The following is a 24,809-nucleotide window of genomic DNA, read 5'->3' as shown; positions in this document are numbered from 1 at the left end:
AAAGAAAAGCTGCTTTGCTCCTGGACTGTATCTTTCAGAATGCACTATTGTAATCAAATGATTGTACATCCTTTCTGAAATGAGCTTGATATTGCATGCAAAGAACAAGATAAGACTTAGGTTAAGCAAAATTATAGTGAACCGACCATGTTGCACAGAGGGATGCTTTTAAGGGCCTGTAAGTAAGGAAAAGTTGAAACAGATAAGTAAGCATTGCAGGCTGTGAGTAAAGAGAGCTGGAGAGACTTTGAATCTCCAATGTCATAATAAAGTACTTGTTTCCATTGTGTGCATCATGAACGTTGAATATTAAGTATGACTTCTGTTGTAAGAGAGCTTCCTGCACATCAGAATATGAAGGAAATGTGAGGTTAATCTCCTTGAGTTGACCAGCCTCAGCATGTCAACAGCAGCATTGCTAAGACAGTGTCTTCTGAACAGGATGGGAGCAGTGGCTAAGTCTGCAGTTGATGCAACTTTTGTTGCCTCTTCATAGAGTCATAGAATTGCTCAGGTTGGAAAGGACCTTCAAGATCATCAAGTCCAACCGCAACCTAACCATACTGCTCTAACAACCCACCACTAGATCATGTCCCCGAGCACCACATCCAAACGGTTTTTAAACAAATTCAAGGAAGGTGACTCAACCACCTCCCTGGGGAGCCTGTTCCAGTGCTTAACAACCCTTTCGGTAAAGAATTTTTTCCTGATATCCAACCTAAACCTCCCCTGGTGCAACTTGAGGCCATTTCCCCTTGTCCTGTCACCACTGAGAAGGTAGCAGCCCCGCTCTCATTGCAATCACCTTTCAGGTATTTGAAGAGAGCAATGAGGTCTCCCCTCAGCCTCATCTTCCCCAGACTAAACAGCCCCAGTTCCTTAAGTCTCTCCTCGTAGGGCATATTCTCCAAGCCCTTCACAAGCCTTGTTGCCCTTCTTTGGACCTGCTCCAGCACCTCAATGTCCTTTCTGTACTGAGGCGCCCAAAACTGAACACAGTACTCGAGGTGAGGCCTCACCAATGCCGAGTACAGGGGCAGGATGACTTCCCTAGTCCTGCTCACCACACTGTTCCTGATCCAAGCCAGGATGCCATTGGCCTTCTTGGCCACCTGGGCACACTGCTGGCTCATATTCAGCCGACTGTCCATAAGCACACCAAGGTCCCTTTCTGTCATGCAGCTTTCCAGCCACAAACTCTTACTGACTTTGTGGCCTGTAAACTCTTACTGAGTTTACAGGTGCTTTCCCTGGACAGCGGTGGAAAATCTGTTCACCACCACCATTCTGAGTAAACTTCTCAAAAACAGCTGTTGTTGTGTTCCTTGCTGTACACCTATATTTGGTTTCCTTTGGTCTAATTTCAAGGGAATCAATAGCGGAATATTGGTGTCCTCAAACTGCAGAGAACAAAGATGCAACTAAAGGTCATTAGTGGGACTTCCAAGACCACCCCCCAAAAATAGTAGTGTGCATGGAAGTAATGTGTCCCAAACTACATGATATCTAAAACTACATCTTGCCCTCTCCAATGTTTGTTTTAGTTCCTGTGTTTTCTTGAGAGAGTGGCATTAAAAGGTTATTGCCGACTGTTGAACGAAAATAGACTTACCTGCTCACGCCTTTTTCCTCTCCTGTCCATCTGCTTTTTACCAAGAATTTATAAGAGGGCAACCCATGATGATAACTTTTCTGAAAGAAATAGAGGGGAAATTTTGTTCTACACTTGTGTGTGCATGTTAATGTGTTTTTTTTAACCCGCAGATACAGAGAACTATTAAATTTTTTCTCTTTTTAAACACTGAAGTTTCTCGGAGTTTCTCTTACGCAATGCAGCTTGCCTTCAGCCAGTTCACAGAGCTCATTATTTTAGTGCATACTTCAGGAATGTGATGAAGGTGAAGGCTAATGATTCATACTAACTTGCTTATAAAAGTGAGTTTACTCTCCTAGCAAACTAAATTCTGTGTGTGAAGTGACTTGCAAGAAAGCTCAGTGCTTGAGTTACAGGAAAATGTATGCATCTCATTAAAACATTTTTTCTTGATATCATAATATTGAAACATTAATAAAATCAATAAAGTGATTTTTTTTTCTTGCTTGAGAAATTTCTCTCAAAAGCAAGCCTTATTCTAGAACTTGTGTGATTCTTCCATCTATGTTTTTCACGATGTAGTTCCCATCTTGTCACAGTCCAAATCATTATTGGTACTAAGCATTTCTAATATAAAATGGTGTTCATTTTTTTAATAAACACACACTGTCAAGAAAAACTGGAATGCTGTTTACTTCCAAAGAAACAGAATCAAGACCTAAAAATCATTAAGCAACACTACCAGCACCCTACTAAACCTCTTCCTTAAGCTTCTTAGAGTTGTGGAATGACTTAGGTTGGAAGGGACCCCAAACTTTCTTACTGGAAGACAGTTGTTTTTTGCTATTTTTCGCAGGGGGAGGGTTTTTGTTTTTTTGTTTTTTAGTAGTTAAAAGATTTCAGGTGGCTGAATGGGAGTCTATGCGTTGGTACTTTTCAGATAGCTGCTATTTAATTTATGCGTCTAATGCACTTGGGATGTTAACTAGCTTATAAAAACAATTTGGAGACCTTGGAACTACTAGGGCTCCAAAGTCACAGAGTGTACACTGTTTTCTTTTTAAAGTATCCTTCATTCTGAACATAGTATTGACCTTAAATATATGCTAATAGGAAAAAAAAAAGGCGAAATAGCATCCATAACAGTTTCAATAATTTAAAATAAAATTTGCAAACACAACTCAAGTTACTAAGGGTGAGAGGAATACTACATTAATGAGATTTGTATCCAGTTATAGCCTGAATGTTTGAGACGGTCTAGTCTTTATGGTATGATAGTGGAAAATCTGTTAGTGGTATCTTCTTTCCTCTTGATCACAGCTGGCATCAGTCTTTGAGCTTTGGGCTTAATTCTTCACACAGTGAATGATAGGGTTAATTTATTTTCCAAATAGATACTGAAAGCAGTAGGGTATGTTACTCTGGATGAGCCTTTCAGAATGTAAGTCCATGCGGAACTCAAGGTCAACTGTAAATTGAATTAATAGGCAACAGGGTGTAAAGGAAAGATTCAGCATTTCCTGTCATGAGGCAACTGAGCTATTTATTTGGAAGTGGAGCATGAATTTTGAAGAAAAATCACTCAAATGTTTATAAAACAGTTTTCAAAAAATATAGTAACTTCTAGAATACTTTCTGAAAGACAAACCCTAGATAGGAGGTGATGACGGGAACACTAACCAAGCTAAATTCTCAGAAAAAAAAGGAGGAATGGTGTGGCATTCATATTCTCCATGTTGTGCAGGTACTTTCTAAGGAGGATTTCTGTCACTGTCAGTGTTTATGCTCTTTAAAACAAGAAATTTAGATGCTTCTGTTTGCTGTGAAGTTTCACATTAGAGTAACTTAAACAGGAGAATAATTTCCCAGCTGTTCTTTGAATGAGAGGCAACCGGAGCAGCTCTGTTTGGCATAGGTAAATTAAGCTTTGTGTTCTGCATTGTTACTAGAAATTACCAAGGTAGTGCAAATCTTGAATTGGTAATAGCTAACTTATTTGTGCCTCCAGCCTCCTTAAAGAACATTGTTTCTTACATTGTTCCTTCCTCTAATTCTTTTTGGAACTCTCAAAAAATATTTGTCCTGTTTTGTGAGCCAAAGATGCAAGTGGTAAGACCCCTTTGATGATGTACGTAGCTTCCAGTTAAGCTATCTTTGTTGCTAAGGAATGAGAAATTTGGGACATTTAGTACCACAATTTGAATAATTGTCACTGTGTTGTCACTGTGTTTGTGTGATTTTGAAGACTAAACACTTCCAGTGAAATGTCAAAGGAGATTTTTCCTGAAGTGGTACAGTTATATGGGTCTGTTAAAGATGAGATGTAATTCTTTATTACTGTCAGTAGCCTAGTTCTTAGGCATGACTGTAATAATCAGCCATAAACACAATGTGCTGTGATCTGTCTGTATAAGCCCTTACAGAGAGGTCTGGTGTGTCTGCATCAATTAATTGACTTTGTTCCATGGCCAGCACTTGAGCTTCTGTATCCACTTTGTTTGCATGAGGTTTTGGATGTTTTTGACCCCCTGGATCAACACTGATTGCCTTCATGTTTATCATACGTAAAAATGTGGTTGTGAGATATTAGTCAAAAGAACTAGTTCTACAAATAACCAGGCAGATTTTATTTATTTATTTTACTCAGTGCGTGGAAGACTACAACTAAGAAACTTGAAGAGGCAGCCTGGTAAAACTGTCAGTATTACAAGCATTTTAGAAAACTTGAGGTCCAAAGAGCCAAGTTTCCTATAACATAGGTTTGGCGAGCTGTTCCTCACCTAGTTTGTTTGTTGACTCTGTAACAACACCAGTCTGTAAGTTGTGCTGTATCTCTTGGGGCCAGTAGAGTCATCCGTCTTAAGCAAAAGTGAACTGGATGTGGTGCATTTCTAAAGACTTTTCAGATTGTGGATCCTCATTATACCCACTTTTCCAGGTTGTTTGTTTTACTCCAGAGAGGCTTTAAAATGTCAGAAGTTTGGCTGTTGGACAGGTTTCCCATTCCCTTCCCCAGTTAAGCTGACATAACCAGTGCTGTACTCTCATCAGATGCAGTTCTGCTGCGTGATGATTCATTGTTCTTGCATGATGAACCTGTCTGGAGAAATCAATGGCATAATTATGGAGAAAGGGGGATATTCTCATTCTGATTTAGTTCAGATTAACTGGAGTACTGTTTGAATAACTGTGTCAGCAGCGCAGTTGGGTTACTATTGGGAAATGGAGAACAGCTGCAAGGAGTGCAACCAGTACTTATCTGAAGAAGTTCTTACCACAACATGAGGCTTTAAGATGTTACCATGTTACAGGTGGATTCATAGACCACTTGAAATAAGAGGATTGCTGTAACTTGTGTAAGCTACTCTGCACTTATTGCTAATCAAGTGTGTCCACGTGGGGAGCTAGTGCACTGTGCACAGAAAAGCTGCTGACATTGCCTACAACTTCTGTGGCTGATGTAGAAATCAGTAAAACACAACGACCAATTTGATTAAGGTTATGCTCTAAAATGTAACTTCTGTGCTTGAAGATGTGATTTGCCTCCCTTCAGTACAATATTTGTACAAAACATTTCTGTCTCAGCCCTGGCCAGTTTGCTGAGAGCAATACAAGGCACTCTGGTAGTATCAATGTTATTTGTACAGATGCAAGTCTTTCTGACTGTACAGCTTTGCTGTTTCCTTAATGAAACTTACATCAGGTTGAGCAGGATTCTTTGTGCTTTAGTTGAGTTTTCTTAAGGCCTGCTAGCTGAATTAGAGATGGAATTTTTCCCTTATGTTAATAAACGTGAGAGAAATCTATAAATATTTGACCAGGTTTTAAAGCATCTTAAAAACCAGAGTCGGGAGATAAATGGTTATGGAACAGAAATCTGATGTAAACAGCATTTTATGGGGGAGCTACAGAGTACCTCTGAATTTGTCTGGTTCCAGTAGCTGAAGATTCCCTGAGTTAATGCCCACAGTTAACTTATTCCTAATCTTTCACAATAAAATCATCTGAATTTGTACCAGATTATTTAGCTTACACTTTAAATAATTTCTAGTTACATCAAGAGTTAAGAATTCTGCGTGATTACTTTTCAAGTATCAGAAGAGCTTTTTCTGTGTAGACAAAGTATTTTAGGGCTAAAGTTTCTGGCCCTTAAAATGAGGTTAAGGAATATTTGTACGGTGAAATAGTTTTATGCTGTCATTTATACGGTTTGAAACAATTGAAAATTCCAGTTTCCTCTTTGAACAAAGTGCATAATTAGTATATTATAAAATATTGTAGCATTTTATTCAAATATTAAGTCAGAGTTTTTCTGATTATTGAAGATATTTATACAAATTGAGACTTAAGAATTGGTTGTCTTTCTAAATTTAGAATTCCTTACTGCTGGTGCCACAACTACTTCTGATAATGTTAGCATAAATTACATTTGTAATTAACTTTTCAATTTAGGTACAAATATAAATGTTTTTTCACATAGAAATCGCCCCTACCCCAAGAATTACACTTTTGGAGAATTTATATAGGTTGTTTTTCTGTTTTTTGTTTTTTTTTTTTCCATTTAAGATATTCTCAGTACAAGAAGACTCTAGAATAGAAGAGTCTTACGGAAGAGTCATAAGCCAATTAAATGAATCTTAGTGTTTCCAGATCTTGGAAATATATTCCTTTATGATCTTATTTCCCACTCTGACATGTCAGTAAGTGTTCTGCAGGTGTCATCAGCACCTATCAACTGGGTACCGTTCTTTGAGGCTGGGGCAGGTGCTGTGATATTAGCAATGTGATATTAGCAGGCCAGAGTACCTCCTGGGATAGGATATTTTGCTTTGCAGAAAATGGTATTTGAGAGCTGAAAACAAAGATGATCGATTAAATCACGAGTTAGAGCTCCTCTTAGAAAGATTAGAAGACTTCTATGTTCGCACTGCGTGTAGCTTGTAATTGTTATTCTGAGAGAATTTCAAGAAAATTGAATTTGTGGTAGTGTCCTTTAAATATCTATTGCTATGCGTATTGATTAGCGATACTTTGTTTTAGCATATGCTGAACAGTATTTCCTGACTTGTACATTTTTACTGCTTTACGTTTTTTAACTACTGAGTTAGTATTCCATCATTATGATACATAATCAAAAGTTTCAACCTACTATTGGTGGTAAGAAAAATCTGGCATATTGGCATAGGGTAGGAAAGAGATGATAGATAAAAGCTCCAGATGTACAGTTCCACCATAACACATTTTTGTTTGATGTCTTGCATTTGATTTATTTTATTGCTTAAAAGAAAATCATCAGTAAAAGGCAGTTTAACTGCTGTTATGAGTTTATGCTTTCAAATAACTTTTAAGATTTGTTTGCTGAAAACTGTCAGCTAGAATCTAATGTTTATTTTTCTTGTCTCTCTTTTTTAACTTGTAACTGTAGGCCAATTTCAGTCTTTCTCTAGTTTAGCTTTCCAGAATTAGGCAGCATAGTTGAAAGTTTTTTGTCATGCTCTGATAAATTATAGATGCTCATAGTGGCTGTAAATTGCAATCTGTATTTGGGAACGTGACCCAAAAATTAGTGTTTAGCAAGTGAAGCTATGTCTAATGCTTATCTTACTTCTAATTCTTTAATTTACTTCTTAACTGATAGTATTTCATAATTGGAATAAAATTAACGGAGATTTTAATTTTCATTCCTGTCTCTTATTCAGTAAAATCAAGAAAGTAGTTTTTGCTCTGGTTCTTTCAGCCTAACTACATTTGGATGTAATCTCATCCAAATGACTGAATGTATAGGGTTTAAGTTGAGTCACTTTGCTTTCGCAAAGTGTGTGGGTTTTTTTTTCTTATTTTCATTTTTTATTCAAGTATTTAGCTTTTGAATATTGTCGTCATTTTGTATTTTAGAAGGTCTTTATCATGCTTACTGCATATTACCAGGGATAGTCAATTTCAAAAAAAGACTAAGTGATCCAGGTTTACTTTCTTTTAATTAAAGATGATTTAAAAGAAGTTATACTACCTCTCATAGCATGGAATAACTGTGATAGAAATAGGGAAATTGCCATTTTAAAACAAATTTTTCTTCCTTTTTTTCTGTCTGCGGCAAGTAGAAAGATGCTGTGGAGGAATTTCACAGGGGAATAATTATATCTGCTGGAGACACTTCTTTTTAATTGCTATCAGGTAGTGATTGGTTTATGACCCTGACATGAAGGCTTACAACACCCTTTAAAAATATTGTATATAATGTAACTCTGTTTCTATTGCATATATGTATGTGTAATTATCTCCAAATCCTATTTAAACCTTGTTCTGATGTCTTGTGTTGATGAATTCCTCAGGCTTATGTGATTTATATGGTGTCTTATATATTTAATGTTATTCCTCAATTTATTGACTGTTCTCCTGGGGTTTTCTTTGTTGTTAAAGCATAAATTGGATGATCTACATTTTCTGTAGATCATACATTAAATTGTATTTCTGACATATCCTCTTACGTTCATTTCCTTTCTCTGTAAAAATAAAAATCTGTCATTTTTGACTTGTTTCAGGTAAGAGAAATTCAAAGTCTTTAATCATTGGTTGCCTGTCTTTGGAGTCCTTTTGCTTTTATTGTATCTTCTTGTGATTGCTTTCCCCAAACCAAACATGTATCATTATCAGAAATGCCATGGCATTTTATTTCTTGTGTTTTATACCTGACTTTTGTTAAATCAAGCACTGAAGATGATCAGAAAGTAGATGTACGTATTTTGAGTGGTTTTAATGGAATTTTTCTATTTTTGTCCCACAGAACTCTCTAGGTAGTTGTCAGTTTCTTTTTCCAGATCAGTTGCAGTAAGTGTTTGTTCTTTCAGAAGAAAGAACGGTTCAAAATTCAGTGTAATTGGCTTTCTTTTTTTCCATTTGCATTTCACCTGGCACTAGTTCTGCTTATTCTTTCTTTCATAATATTCAACAATTAATATTGCAACATCTTAAAATGTTGGCACTTAATTATTTTCAAGAGATCTCTGTATGTTCCTTCATTCTTTGAACCTTGTGTGTTTCTTTTTTCTTCTAATTGGGTAGTTTCTGATCAATGAAAGCGTACATCCACATACAGTACTTAGCCTAAAGGCTTTGTAAAAAAATTTGTATTAAGAAGTTTTTGTTGCATATACACCTACGTGTTTTTTATTTGTATTTCTGAAAAATTTGAATAGAGTCAAAAGATATAACTTCCCCGTACTGACAGTTTACTAACTCATGTGTTTCATTCTTGGAATTTTATCATTCTGTATTTGGTTTCATCAATATACTTGTAGCTTGGAGAGTAAGGTTCACAAATCTGAGGGATTTGTGGTTCCTGGAATCAGTCCTACTACTTCTTATGAAAAGAGTATAATGTTCACTACTTTCTAGTTACCTCATGCAGTAGTATATGAATGAAAGATTACATTGGACCTTTCCCTTACATTATTTTCAAGAATCTTAAATGGATTCCCACAGGTCTTTGAGTTGCTGGCATACGCAGAAGCTCCTCTAGATAAATTATGAGGGCTGCACCAAAAGTAATGCCTCCTGTTTTATTATGTTGGCCCATGGCAGCAGAGGCAGATGTTGATGGTATGGTGGTAGTGGTTGAACCTTCCCACCAGTATTCTGTTACATTTTGTTACTGTGTCATATATGGCAGCCAAGGGGTGATCTGATGTAATGGTTTCTGACGTGGAGGTATGAAGCAAAGGTGTGTCACTGAATTCTGCCATACAGAAAAAATGGCACTCATTGACATTCACTGATGCTTGCTGAACTTTTGTGGAGACCAAACGGTGGATGTGAGCACAGTGAGGAATAAGTAGTGTGTTTCAGCAGGGGTGACAGTGACATGCAGCAAGACAAGTCATGTTCTGGATGGCCATGCAGAGCTGTGGCACCACGAAATGAAGAGTGTCTTGATCAGTTCATCCACATCAATTGGCAAATTATAACCAGGGAACTGTACATGGAGCTGAATATTGACTTCAGTTTGTTGGAAACAACGGTGGCAACATTGGAATATCCAAGTTTGTGCAAGGTGGGTCCCAAGAATGCTCACACAGAAAGAGAAAGAACACCACATGCAAGTTTGTCAGGACGTATTCAACCAATACAATCATAGAATCATAGAATTGCTCAGGTTGGAAAGGACCTTCAAGATCATCAAGTCCAACTGCAACCTAACCATACTATAACAACCCACCACTAGATCATGTCCCCGAGCACCACATCCAAATGGTTTTTAAACACATTCAGAGATGGTGACTCAATCACCTCGCTGGGGAGCTTGTTCCAGTGCTTAACAACCCTTTCGGTAAAGAAGTTTTTCCTGATAACCAACCTAAACCTCCCGTGGCACAACTTGAGGCCATTTCCCTTTGTCTTGTCACCTGTCACCAGTGAGAAAGCACCAGCCCCGCTCTCACTGCAGTCACTTTCGAGGTATTTGAAAAGAGCAATAAGGTCTCCTCTCAGCCTCGTCTACCCCAGACTAAACAGCCCCAGTTCCTTTAGTCTCTCCTCGTAGGGCATATTCTCCAAGCCCTTCACAAGCCTTGTTGCCCTTCTTTGAACTTGCTCCAGCACCTCAGTGTCCTTTCTGTACTGAGGCGCCCAAAATTGAACACAGTACTCGAGGTGAGGCCTCACCAATGCCGAGTACAGGAGCAGGATGACTTCCCTAGTCCTGCTCACCACACCGTTCCTGATCCAAGCCAGGATGCCATTGGCCTTCTTGGCCACCTGGGCACACTGCTGGCTCATATTCAGCCGACTGTCCATAAGCACACCAAGGTCCCTTTCTGTCAGGCAGCTTTCCAGCCACTCCTCCCCAAGCCTGTAGGGTTGCCTGGGGTTGTTGTGACCAAAGTGCAGGACTCGACACTTGGCGCTATTGAAACTCATACAGTTTACCTTGGCCCATCAATGCAGTCTATCCAGTTCCCTCTGCAGTGCCTTTCTCCCCTCTGGCATGTCAACACGCCCTCCTAACTTGGTGTCATCTGCAAACTTACTGAGGGTGCACTCAATCCCCTCATCAAGATCATTGATAAAGATGTTGAATAGAAGAGGCCCCAGCACCGAACCCTGGGGGACACTGCTCATGACTGGCCGCCAGATGGATTTAAATCTATTGACCACAACTGTCTGGGCCCGACCATCTAGCCAGTGTTTCACCCAGCAGAGCATATGCCCATCCAAACCATGGGCAGCCAGCTTCTCCACAAGGATGCTGTGGGGGACAGTGCCAAAGGCCTTACTGAAGTCCAGGCAGACCACATCGACAGCCTTACCTTCATCTACTTAGTGTCACCTTATCATAGACCAAAATCAGGTTTGTCAAGTAGGATCTACCATTCATAAATCTGTGCTGACTGGTCCTCATCCCCTGGTTGACCTTTAACTGATCCACGATGTCTCCTGAGATTATCCCTTCCATAACCTTCCCTGGCACCGAGGTGAGACTTATAGGTCTGTAGCTACCAGGATCATCTTTCCAGCCCTTCTTGAAGATGGGAATCATATTTGCTAGTCTCCAGTCAACCAGGACATTCCCTGTTAGCCAGGACTGTCGAAAGATGATGGAGAGCGGCCTGGCAGCCAACTCCCTCAGCACTCTAGGGTGCAATCCATCTGGCCCCATGAACTTGTGAGTATCCAGCTTTTGGAGCAGGTCCAAAACCATCTCATCGTGAATTGTGCATGGCCTATTCTGTTCCCCATCCCCATCTTACCAGCTCAAGGGGCTGTGTGCCCAGGGCGCAACTAGTCTTACTATTATAGACTGAGGCAAAGAAGGCATTAAGTACCTCAGCCTTGTCCTGATCCTTGGTCACTGTGTTGCCCTCAGTGTCCAGCAAGGGATGGAGATTCTCCCTAGCCCTCCTTTTACTGTTGATGTATTTATAGAAATATTTATTGTTGTTCTTCACCTTAGTGGCCAAGTTCAGTTCTAGCCGGGCTTTGGCTTTTCTAATTTTCTCCCTGCACAGCTTCACTACATACTTGTAATCCTCATAAGTTGCTTGCCCCCTCTTCTAAAGACCATAAACTTTCTTTTTGTTCCCAAGTTCCAGTTTAAGGTCTCTGTTCAGCCAGACCGGTCTTCTACCCCGATGGCTCGTCTTCTGTGACTTGGGGATGGTCAGCTCCTGCACCATTAAAATAACTTCTTTAAAGTATTCCCAGCCGTCCTGGGCTCCCATGCCCTCTAGAACTGCCTCCCAAGGGACTCTCTCAACCATGCTCCGAAAGAGGCCAAAGTCTGCCCTTTGGAAGTCCAGGGATGCAGTTTTGCTGACTCCCCTCTGAGGTTCAGCAGGGACTGAGAAGTCTATTATTTCATGATCATTTTGCCCCAGATGGCCTCCAACCTTTACATCCCCCACAAGGCCTTCTCTGTTAACAAACAGCAGGTCCAGGATTTTGCTTCCCCTTGTTGGCTGTGTCAGGAAGTTGTCTCCCACACACTCTAGGAACCTCCGGGACTGCCCTTTCTGCTGTATTATAATTCCAGCAGATGTCTGGGAAGAACAAGGCTGTAGATGACTTTTATCTGGATCACATCATTACCAGTGACGAGATGTGGTGTCACCACTATGAGCTAGAGTCAAAACAGCAGTCCATGGAGTGGCAAGATGTGAATTCCCCATCGAAGAAAAAAGTTGAAGACGCAGCCCTCAGTTTGTAAAGTGATGTTCTCTGTCTGCTGGGCTAGGAAAGAAGCGATCCTTCTGGATTTCCTGGAACCCGGGCAAACCATCAACTCTATCTGCTCCATCATGATACTGACTAAGCTGAAGGCTCAAACTTCCGGAGTCAGGCCAGAGAAGAAGACTGCCTTTCTCTTGCAACACGATAACACCAGGCCCCATGGGCGACATTTTCCTAGCAACAACACCATCATAGCAGCTATGAAACAGTGGGTCACCTCCACGTGTGCAGATTTTTACGAGTGAGGCATGCAGGGTCTTGTGCATCACTGGCAAAAATGCAGAACTAATAGTGGTGACTGATGAAAAATAGTGTTTTGTAGCTGAGAATTTGCTCTATCATGTAGTGTTATTGTGCTCTTTGTTGTAGTTTCCATGGAAATAAATAGGAGGCATTGCTTTCAGAGCAATGTAGGTACGTACTTGAATTTTTCTTCATCTCCTTTCTTTCTCCTCCTCAGAAAAGCCTTTCTCTGATTTCTTGAGATATTTTTTAAAATACTGCAGGGAAAATAATACTTGCTTGAGGTATTTGAAGAAATGTTGAGAGAATAAATCAGTACTGTTTCCTCCTTTCCTATCTCCAAGAAGTGAATACGTGTCTATATTATCTATGTGTATTAGAGCCATACAACATCCTAAGTTGGAAGGGACCCACAAGATCATTGGGCCAACCCCCTGACTCCACGCAGGACCACCCAAAATTCAAATCATATTTCTGAGAGTGCTGTCCAAATGCTCCTTGAACTCTAGCAGCTTAGGGCCATGCCCACCGCCCTCCTGGTGCAGAGCCTTTTCCTAACCCCCAACCTGACCCTCCTCTGATGCAGCTCCATGCTATTCCCTCGGTCCTGTTGCTGTCACCAGAGAGATCTGACTCCTCCTGCTTAGTGCTCCTACTGCAGGTTTTGCCATTTCCAGGGCAAAAAAGGGGTCCTGCTTTACACTCAGGTGTAAAGAGTTGCTCTTTTTACCATATTATGCTTTGTCATTATGAACATCCTTATGGGTAGGTTTAGTGATAAGGGGGGCTGTTCTAGGTAAAGACTTATTTCTCTCTCTAGGTTCTTTCTGTGAAGAGAATTGTGGAAAAATACACCCATCATTGTCTCGCAGGAAGGGGTTTTGCATGAACTTTTTAGACAGGGTCCTCAAAAGCCAGAGGTCAGTGTTTTTACTGGCTCAGATAATTTTTATTCCCCTGGAAGCATTTGGCTAAGGTGCATGAAGAGAATAGTGCAGTCTCACAGGAGAATTTAACAGGAAAACGAAGCTGTCTACTAGCAGTTTCTGTGCCTCCTTACATTGCCGAGTATAGAACCTAATAGTAAATTCCCCCTTGTATTTGTTGTTTTTCTTGCTCTCTCTCTTTGAACTCTCAAGGTTATTCCGTTATTTTCCTCACAATTTCATTAGGAAATTTGCCAAAAACATCCTTTCTAGGCAGCTGTCTCTGGACCTTTGGAGGCCAGCACTAATGTGCTTCCAGTCTGTAGGGGGTGTTTGGCACAAAATTATGAACTAGGCCTTCAGTGCTTCAGGGGAGAGAGGAGAAGAGATCTCAAACATTTTACCACACCCAGGTGCAAATTTTTGTTCGTCTATGAGCATTTAGAGGCTTTCATCTCTGGTTGTACCTGCTTTGTCCTGGTGCAAGGTCTGTTAACAGCAACAGATTGTTGATAGGAGAGAATTATAACGGGAGAGTTATTTTTCTGTTGAGCAAACGCTGCTTTGAGGGAAAGCTTTGTGTGGGAGGGAGTAATTCTAGCAGTCTTAGATTGTTCCGATATAATTTTTTAATGAGCCATTGATTTGGTTTTTATTTATTTTAAAGCAATGCTCGAAGGTACCGTGGTGCTGTCTGCTTGCAATACTTCATGTAAAATTGATGGAAATACTAAATGTTTTGCCCAAATTAATACTGAGTTAAACATACCAGAAAAAGCGAGAAATGCTTTTCAGTGCTTTTTCATACGCCGCTTTAGCGATATAGGCAACTGCCGTACCATATGTACATATAATATATTTGTCAGCCTAACTGCTTCTCTTGTTTGACTAAACTGTCTCCTTCCAGCCACCCACACAGAATATGCCTATGGGTCCAGGAGGGATGAGTCAGAGCGGCCCCCCTCCGCCCCCGCGCTCGCACAACATGTCTTCAGATGGACTGGTAGGTGGGGGCCCTCCTGCGCCACACATGCAGAACCAGATGAACGGCCAGATGCCTGGTAAGTTTTTCTCCTCTAAGACATTAACACCAGCGTTGCTTAGCAACTGGAACGACATGGGGGCTCAGGGGATACTAGATTGTTGATGACAAAACTGCTTTGAATGCCCCCGAGTACGAGCTCTCTTAGAGTTTGTTAGCTACAGAGCTACGTGACCTGTATTCAGTGTTTATCAGGCTGCCCTTGGGCTTTGATGTAGCTGACACACAGCATTCCTCTGATGAACAGAACTGGCTAAATTTAGTCTGTTTGAAACCATGCAGTACAGCTGGCTTTAGAAGGCTTATTGGGGAAAGGTATTGGCCTGTGGCTGAGTGAATGCAAATCCTTCCATAAAAAGATAATGTGAAATCATCACAACTAAATAATTAGATAATCATAAAATAGATGCATTTTACCCACGTTCAAAATTCCATAAATATAAGGGAAAAAAATAATTAGATCACTTTGTACAGAAAGTCACCAGTTGCCACTAATCCTCTGTGTTCTTTATTATTGAAGACATGTTGAATGGTAAGGGATTTGTAAAGAAACAGCCTCCAGATTATTGTTCTAGGTATAAATTTTAAGTCTTTTTTATGCCATCCTGTTTTGTAATAAAAAGAAGAGTGCTTGAGAAGTCAAAAACAAAGCAGTGAAACAAGATGATAAAATTCCACATTATGCCTACCAGTACAGGCTTTGGGCTAACTATTCCCTTCAGCAGTCAGATCAGAAAGGAGGGAGCCCTGGAAAAAGCATGCTTCTTTATAGAGAAGCTGTTTTCCAGAATTTCCACTCATAAAGTCATACTGCCTCTTCTGTGAGAGTTGGCTTTCAACTTAAAATTACATTCCCAGGATTGCTTTTGTTCAGGACCCCTTCGTTCTTTTGTATGGAGGAACTTTTCATACAAAAGCTCTTCAGGGTATTGATTCTTCCAGGAAAGGAAACTGCTATCAGAGGATCTTTGTATATTCACCTCTCAGTGGTCACAAGGATAAACTCCATGACAATAAACACAGCATATAACTATGCAAAACTTCAGCTAAAAATATAATGATAGCTATGGTTTCTAATTTGTGCTCAAATCTTGATAAAATGGACCTGACAGTAGCAGCTTTTCTGAAAAGAGTAGCTTAATAGCATCCAAAAGTCTTGTGAAAGAAGTAAATAATAGATCTAGAGGAGAAGTCAGTTTCGTTGTACATGTTGGTCATTGATCGTGCTTGGAAGTAGAAAGAACAATATATGCTAACTCCTTAAGTAGGGCAGAGATATTCTGGTTGAGGAGTCTTCTATCCATCTAAGATCCATCAGCTCCCATGGAGAATAGCATTGCCTCTCACAAATCAGTCTCTTTGACCCTCTAGTGTAATCATATTATTGTTATTATAATGATCTTTTCCAAGGAGAAGGATTACTAAGTCACAATGTGAGCATAATGACTTCACTGCAGGGCCACAGGGGAGAAAAGTCACTCCTTAAACACACATATTTTGTAATTAGATAGAATAAGAAAAGAGTGCTTATGAAGATATGTGAAAGGTAAATAGATTTGTTTGGGTATTCACCTAGACAAATGCTTAAAAACAGTTTCCAACTAAGCTTTAATTTAGCCTTTCTTCCCAACATATACCTTTTTTGAATGTCTGTTCCTTCCCTTCTGTGTTTAAGGTTGTCTCTGAGGATGTGAAGATAAACAGCTTAGGATGAGGGTATCTCTAATATTTGGAAGGCATGCTGAAATTGCTTCATAGTTACACTCTGGAGAAGGGAAAAGAGAATCATCTCATTAAGTAGATATCTGAATGTTGTTTTTCCTTTAGTGTTCGCTAGTTTGCCTGTATGTGAGCCTTTCTATATTTTGTAGGCACATATTTGCAATTATTTATTCAGTGTATGCATTTGCTTTCTCTTTATAGGGCACTTAGTGTAAAATTACATAAGACGCTTTATGATAGAAGTCAGATACAAAACTTTAAATAACTGAAGAGATGATCTGTCCTAAAGGAGTTCAGTGCAAGACATGAGAATCCAGGGTCAAAAACTGCAAGTTGACTGGAAGAAATTAAAGTTAGGCTTTTAAAATTGCCAGCTATGGATTTCTAGTAGGCCTCATCCAAGTAGGGGCTTCCAGAGGACTAAATATGGGTGGAACAGCTTATAGGATGATTAAAAGAGCTCTCCAGTAACAGTCAGTGCATGAGCTGCTGAAAAGTTCTGCCACAGACCTCTCCCATTACCTAAAGGGCAAAGGGTGATTTTTCTCACATTTGTGTTCTGGCTAATAAAGAGCCTGAAGTACTGCTGAGACCCTTAATTGCTTCCCCTGACAGATAAGTGTCTGTATCCCCTTAGCAGTGAAGACAGTCAAGACAAGCCTTTTTCAGCCTGTAGTGGAATTCGGTGCATCTGTACCTGTGACAGATGATAGGTTTTATCTGAAAAAAAAAATCCTGTGTGAAGAATTGCGTTCATTGAATTTGTGATGCAGATTAAGGGTAGTGCATGGATTTGGAAGGAGATGATAAAAAAGTTTTTGCTGATGTCAAATTATCTCCCTGATTTCTTCAGCTTGTTTAATAAGTAGAAAGTTGAAAGATAAGACCAGCTCTAGGGTTCTCTGACCTTTACCTTGGCAGTGGTAGGTGTTCTTCCTGAATAATAGGTGCTTGTATGTCTCCATACAAGATCTCCCAAATTCTTCTTTGCTTCCTAAAAATGTAGTCTCTAATGCACTTACAGTTTAGTCTCAGGACTAAGATGCTATCTATTAGCAGTTTAGTTAGGCAAGATATTTATTCCACTAACTTTAGTTCAACACAGGATCTAATTAGTAAAGCATTTAAAGCAGTTACTTTAATGACAGATAGGCACTTCTTGTCTCCTTCATTCATATTCCTCATTTCATACTCTTCATATTTCGTTCATATAAGAAAAATGAACTGTTGTGTCCTTATATGCAGGAGAACCTCCTGAAGTATATTGGCAAACTGTATTAAATAGTTACTTCTCAAATGTGTTCTTATTTTTCATTTGCAAGGTTTTTTTCCATACTATTATCTTAGCTTACCTCTGTCCTCTTCCTCTAGCTCCACACTAACAATCTTCTGTTTTTGATCCCGGAGCATACGCATGCCAGATATTTCCTTTGCCCACTGTTTCTTGAGTGCTTTCTTCTGTTTTGATGCTACCCTAGACATCAAGTGTAAAATAATTTCCCTAAGGGGCTGGTTTATGTGTTCAACAACTTCCCTCTTTCTGTCTTCCCTGTTCCACTTCTTATATTACTGGTTTTCAAAAACGTATTCCACTGTGTACTTGGTGAGCTCTCTAGTATCTGTTGTAGGCAATTTCTTCCTTTAAGAAGAAATTAAAAAAAAAAACAAAAAAACACTTCCATGCCGTTACTTTCTGGCACTAATCCTGTGTCTTCCTTTCCTTAGAAAATAAATAGAGGAAGTAGTCTTCTCACAGTCCTGTAATAGTTGCTTGTTACCACAGTCTAGAGCTTTTTTTCACCTTAGCTTTACTTCAACATGATGGTTACATGGTTAGCGATGATCTCCTGCCTCTCTGTTGTCTGTGTAACACAGTTAGACAGTACTGAATTGAATGGACAGCATTGCTAATTGTAGTTCTCTGTCATGGTTGTCATCCTGTTTACTGACCTTCCTGCATTTGTGGTGGATCTGTCTTTGTACAATTCAGCAATCTCTGCTTATCTTTTTCTGCAGGAGCGCTGAACCCTTATTACTCATTTCACTTTCCTTGATAAATAAGCTTGCATGTTTATTTCAGTAAGGTGTCTTGAAAAGAGCAAAGAGGATAAATATTCTTAAATGCGTTGTATTTAATAGCTTTTATTTAGTTTTGTAATTTGGTGTGACTGTATTTGCCTGTTGGATAGTGCTTAATATAGAACCATTTTTCTCCCCTACTTTTCTTTTTGAAGGACCTAACCATATGCCTATGCAAGGACCTGGACCTAACCAACTCAATATGACAAACAGTTCCATGAACATGCCTTCAAGTAGCCATGGGTCGATGGGCGGCTATAATCACTCAGTGCCATCCTCACAGAGTATGCCAGTGCAGAATCAGATGACCATGAGCCAGGGACAGCCAATGGGCAACTATGGTCCCAGACCAAACATGAACATGCAACCAAACCAAGGTAAATGAGGTGCTTGTTTGCTTCTGCAAAAAAGGAAGCATCTCACTCAGACTTTTCTTAACAGAACTTTTCTTGTAGATTTCCTTCCCTAAATGCACACGTTTGTAGGGCTCCCATGTTTGTAGGACTCTACATCTCTATTCTCCAATGTGCTGATGAATTTTTATATTTGCAGACACTGTTTTCTGGTGTTTTGTGAGAAGATGGGATTAAACCTGCTTTCGTAGCTTGTAAATTCAAACTACAGTTTAACTTTCCCAGACTTGACACTTTTAACTGTTATTATTGTTTGAGTTGATAAAAATATATCTGTACTCTTCAGTCTCTTGGGTGAGTTGAAAAATTGAAGTCCTCACATTTTTCTACCTAATTAATCTTTGTTCTTTCCTGCATGCTGTTTTAGCTCAGAATGTCTGTTAATTGTAAGAAATAAAATTCAGAACCAGGAACAATCCTCTACTCCCTACTGTTTTCAGATGTCCTTGTGTATACAGTAAAATTCGAAACTAATTTTGTATCTAGGATATTTACATAGCACGAACTGTTAACAGTGTGGTCCTCCTTGTTGAAGTGCAAGGACAGCAGAGAATTAAAATATTGCATTAGAGTCACAGCAGACCAAATCTTTAAATTGCATATATACTTCTTTTTTGTATGGACGTCTTCAAGTCAGCAAACAAGAGGTATTTTCTGCTTAGCTATTAGTTTGTTTCTACACTGAATCTAGGCATACAACCCAATAGAAGACATACTGTAGAAGCAAGACTTCTGCTTACAGCAAGTTGGGTTTGGGTTTTGCGTGGTGTTTTCCCTTTTAAGTCTGTATGAACTTAGACTTATTAGCTGAAGTGTATGACTTGAGGTCTTTTGTCTCTTGATGCTGTAGAACATGGTTTTGTTTGTTTTTTTCTATTTTTAGGGTTCTCTTTCTAGTCATCTAGAGGAAAAAAAAGTAGTGTAATGCTGTAATGCTATAATGTGGTGGGAAGTACAGCAATAGTAGCAGGGTGGCACAATCCTAAGCTGCAGGAAACAAGGACAAGCCCAAATGCAGCACCTGTGGATGCAGAAACAAAGAAAAACTGCTTAACATTGGAAATCCTCCAGTACGCAGGGATCTTGGGAGAGACACCTTCATCTCCACTGTCAGCCTTTAAATGAGGTCTGGGAAGAGGTGGATCCTGGCTCCACTCCTTCTGGTCACTCAGGTGCGTTGCATGCACCTGAGTTCCCCTGGGTTGGTCCTGCCTTCCCACCAGGTGCTCAGTCACTGTTTCATGCTGTGACTTAGCATATCCACTGCATCTAGTGATATAGGTTCTTATCACAATGTAGTCTCATTGGAGATTCAGGCTCCTCTTTGTTACACAGATACCAGTAGTTTCTGAGGTGTACAAATAGAGCAATTTCTACTGTTCTGTTTGATCATTACATCACTGAGAGGAAAGATGAAGTTGATATGAAACCAAAAATGAGTCAAGATAAACCAGCTATTTCTGCATCTTTCTTAGCAGTAGTGAAAGTGGTAGGTATGATAAATCTTCTGTTGCCCACATTCTTACTGATATTTTTCTTAAATTTTAATAGTAGAATTAAAAAAGGTAGATACAGAGTGGAGGAAATCATTACAAGTGCAAATATTTTTGACTCTCAGAACTCTTAAGTTACCTGTGTATTCTTTGCAATACACAATAGAGTAATTTTGTAAGCATTGTGGGATGCTTATAAAAGCCCTGCATATATTCGGTTGAAATTTCTTAGTTGCAGAGAGTTAGCAATAAGTATGTAGCTGTTTTTGTGAAGGAGCCATCAACTAACTTGCTTCACAGAAAGCACTTTGTATGACTATCTTACAATTTAAGACTAGTGATTATTCCATCTCAGAACAGTATTCTTTACTCTTCTTCAAAATATTCCCCTGTTGTAGTTTCAGTACTCTATCAAACTTGGAAGTTGCTCATTAGAAGTTAAGCAGAAAAATACTTAAAAGGTTTCTGTTCTGAACAAATAATAATACTGAAGTGGCTTGGGGGAAATAAAGCAGTGTCTAACCATATTATAGGTTCAAGAAGAGCAAAATCTCTTGTTAGAACATGAGCTGATAGTATTGCCCACACATAATGTCTCAGTAAGTCCTTCTAATTTTGTCTGTTTAGGCTCAGGTTCTTACATTTACTTTAAGGCTGAATTTTTTTTGTGGGAGCTCCACAGAAGTGGAGAGCCATTTAGGACAGCGGGGTTAAAAACTGCATTCTTTAGAATATTAGTGTTGCACAAAAACATTAGTAAGTAGAGCATTTCTTGTGTAAATCATGAAGTGGTTTGTGTTGAAAGGGACCTTTTAAGGTCAGCTAGTCCAGCCCCCTTGCTTTAGAGGAGTGCTTTGAAACTGGTTCATTAGTAATGGACCATAGTTTAACAGGAAGCTTGTTTTGCTATTTCAATGAAAATATTTGAAATTTGACTAACATAGAACAATACCTGAGAGGGAAAATGTCCTTATGTCTGAAATTGTGCATGCTTGTAGTGTATTGGTAGCTGAGTTTTTTGATGTAGGAATATTCCCAGACAAGTTTACTTAACACCTTTCCTCTATCTCCGCCAACTACTCTTAGTTACCCTAACCCTCTTAGTTGTATTTGTTTTGAGATTTTGTGGCAAAGCAGTGGAAGCATTTTTGTATCTTCCCTCTAGTGTGGCTCCTAGACAGGAGGGAAAAAATGTTAGATGAGTCTGTTTTAAGTGGTGAGATGCTGATAGATAAAAATAGGTGGCCAAGATCCAGTCCAGCTAAGCACAGGGATTCAACCAAATGCAGTCACTGCAGGCTTCTGATCTAAGTGAAGAAACAGGAATGAGCAGCTAGGAAATGTGTTGGGATGCAGTTAAAGAAAAAGGTACATTCTGCTCACAAAGAAGCAAAATTGCTTCTGATAGGTTCTTAGTGATAGCAGGTATAGTATTTACAGGTAGGCCAATAGTCATATGCAGAAAAAAAAGCACTGAACTCACCCAACCAGTAAAGAGTCTCTCTGGCTGTGCTACACTCCTTCTTAGGAAGTAGCCCACTGGCCCTTGTAAGAGCCTCGCATGGCTCTACCCCTTCTGGTCACGTGGGGAGCACAGGTGCAAACAGTTTTCCTGAGCAACCTGGGCCAGCCACACCCCTTCAATGGGTGCTCAATCAGCAGTTCAACCTGTGACCTAACAGCTCCCCTGCAAGGTAATAAATGGATGGAGACTTCCCGATTTCTTGGTCAGGACTGTGTGCTGCCATTCAGGAGCAGAAATGAAGCAAAATTTTCTGAACTTCAGTATTGCTGCTAGGAAGCATTTGTGAACTCATAATCACACTTCTTTTCTGTTGAAAATAAGAGATTCTACTAGTTCTATCAGTTAATAACAGCACTAAATATAATGCTAAATACTCCAAAAGATAAAGTCTTAGCATTTCAGGTTGGCTATTAAAAATCAGTAGATGTCTTTGACCTTAATCTTTCCTTGCATGGATTCCTGATCTGTAAAGGATTGAGTTGGATGGTGAGATTATTGTGGCATCTGATTTCACAGGAGCGTTGTGGAAGTATTTTCATTATGAAGATTTAGGCATTTTAGTTATGAATACTATAAGAAAGCCCATGAGTAAATTAATAATTCTATCTTCAGAGCAGTGTTTGAATAGGCACAGCATCTCATGCTGAACAATTAGGAGGAAACAAAATACTGAATAGCTTTTCAGTGAATAATATCTACTGTTAGTGAATGAGGCCAGGACTTGTAGGAAAAAGAAGCCTGCTATCATATAAAAGAAGATGACTCTATAACACATGAAGAGGTTTGGTCTAACTTTTAAGTGTTTAACATAATGTTTTATGTGCAGCTTCTAGCAAAATATCTTACTGTATGTACACATTTTGAGAAATATGCGGTCAGTAAGAAAAAACAAAAAAGTGCTAATTAAGGAATTTAATACATAGTGTGGAACCCATTGTGGGGTTTCCTTTTGGTCTGCTCTGTATTGATTTACACTAGCTTTATAAAATGCTAGCCATAGAAAAGTGTTAAATGAGAAGCAGTTTTCACATAGGTAGTCAGTCTACTTAGAAGAGTTTTAGTCATTTTGGACTTAAGAAGCAGAATATTTCAGGGGAAGATTCTGTGGGTGACTCGATTAAAAAGCTGCTGTAGCAACCTGGGACATCTGCATGGAATATTGGCTGCCTTTTCAGAAAAGACAGGAGGCAACAGGAGCTGATTGACTGGGGAGGAAGCTTCTTTTTTCTGGATCCATTTCCACTTCTGTATGGGAAGCTACTTAAGTTGAATACAGTTCTTTAACTCTTACCAGTTTTTGGCTTTTCAGAAGGGAGGTGTAAGCACAATTTTCTGGAACCTGAAACTAATATGGAAATTCCACCTATTTATATTGAAAAGATCTTTCACAGTCATAGATTCATAGCTCAAATGCTTTTAGAGTAAGGACCAAGAAAGTAGCAGTTTGACAGTCTCGGAGATTTTGTTTCTCAGATTCTCTTGCTAGATCCCATTCCCATGCAAGAAGTGCTTGAAGCAAGTGCTGAACTCCCTCAGTTATTATGTAATGAGCACTATACATTGCTTGGGGTGTGAAAGCAGGACTGGTTTCCTTTTAACAGCTGAACGCTACGTGAGAATGTTGTGTTGACTCAGTCACTTACTTGCAGAAGACCAGTTGTGTAGTCTGATGCTGAGATTTTTTTTGTAATGACAATTTCATTTATATGAATTCAGAAAAAAATCCAAACAGTTTTAGAGCTCTTTGAATTACAAGCAAATATGAACAGATCACAGAGACAGCTGACTAGGCTGGTGTGGAATCCCATATCTACTTTCATTGTCCATGGAGCGAAAGGAATAGAAAGATGGGAACATCCAGTGCTTTTTTACTGCTTTATAGTAGCTTTACAGGTGCCATGAAGTAGGCAGGACAATCTCAAAGTTTTGGACATATAACATATTCAGGAAAAACAAAAAAATTGCTTCTAAATTCTAAAGTGCTGGTGTGCTACAGCTGGCTTTGTTGAGCAGATGTGGATGACACTGCTGTTCTCCTATCATGAAAAATAAAAGACATAAACAGATGTCACGGTTCTGTCACGTTTGTTCCTTAAGAGACGTGAAAGGCAACAGTGGTAAATAATGGATTTTTTTTTAATGACATGTTTTTATGTTTTTCATTTTCCTTCAGTGACACCTTAAACAATGGTTCAGTTTAAGAAAAACTGTAGAGAAAGCAAGTGTGAAGTTTCTACTGCCTTTAATTGCAGCCTAACATTAGGAGTAGCAAAAACTATATATCCTGAAAGTCTTTTGAGAAACTCTTTCAACCACCTCTACTTTTTGGTTTATTTGATGAAGGCATCCAAATTCTAGACTTTGTCAAGAATCTTGAGAAGAATGAAAGTTAAGTTCACCCTTTGCTAGAGTTCCTGAGCTAGCTTTTGCGAGAGTTATCAACATGTATGTTTCAAAGCAAGTATTTACTGTATTTTTTTTTTAATCCTAAAGGAAAACAATGACAACAAAAAAAAGTTTTGCTGAGGGCTGCTGCATTGCTAGGTTTACATTTTGTTTGTCCAACAGTGGACGCCAGGGTGAGATTTAGCACCTGGCATGGTGTGTTTTGCTGATACTCTGGATGAGAGTATCCAGTTGCTTTACGGATGTCTGTGCACATTGTGAAATGCTGCAAGAAGAGACTCTTTTTTAGCAACAAAAAGTGTATAGTTTTGAAGACAAGAGAAACGACAGCTTGTTTTACTTTTTATTATAGCCAGCTTTTCCCTTAGCTGTTTGATTGGAACAGCAGAGCTGTTTATGAGTGTGGTTTCTCATTGCTCTGTTTCTCTTCCAGAAGTTTCAACTACGCTAACAGTTACTCTTGTCTCTTGTAGCATTTGCCACCAGTTGTCTGAGTTACAGCAGAAGGCGAGGCTAAGGAGTCATTTTAGACTGCTAAACTTTTGAGCAGCTCATTCATTCTCAGTGCATTTCTCAAATTTGTTAGGTTTATCTAGGGCCCACTTCTAGTTTGCTTTTCTTTTTCTCTCCATTTGCTTTGT

General features: G+C 39.3%; 1 protein-coding gene and 1 long non-coding RNA gene across 3 annotated transcripts in view; one reads left to right on the top strand and one right to left on the bottom strand.

Annotated features, from left to right (window-relative positions):
- SS18 (SS18, nBAF chromatin remodeling complex subunit) overlaps window positions 1-24,809 on the top strand; it is a 45,193-nt gene that overhangs the window by 6,812 nt on the left and 13,572 nt on the right. For both annotated transcript variants that reach the window (XM_021386902.1, XM_021386903.1), the window contains exons 4-5: window positions 14,396-14,549; window positions 18,487-18,708. In XM_021386902.1, coding sequence (XP_021242577.1) covers window positions 14,396-14,549; window positions 18,487-18,708 — 376 coding nt within the window. The remainder of the gene's footprint in view (window positions 1-14,395; window positions 14,550-18,486; window positions 18,709-24,809) is intronic.
- On the bottom strand, window positions 1,101-24,180 carry LOC110393718. Its single transcript, XR_002435135.1, has 4 exons — window positions 21,721-24,180; window positions 17,605-17,726; window positions 16,168-16,295; window positions 1,101-4,694 (listed from the first exon to the last, which is right to left on the bottom strand). It is a non-coding gene; the product is annotated as an uncharacterized LOC110393718 (long non-coding RNA).

Source organism: Numida meleagris, chromosome 2 (genome assembly GCF_002078875.1).
Source record: "Numida meleagris isolate 19003 breed g44 Domestic line chromosome 2, NumMel1.0, whole genome shotgun sequence".
NCBI classification, from domain to species: Eukaryota; Metazoa; Chordata; class Aves; order Galliformes; family Numididae; genus Numida; species Numida meleagris.
This window is presented reverse-complemented; position numbering and strand designations above follow the sequence as displayed.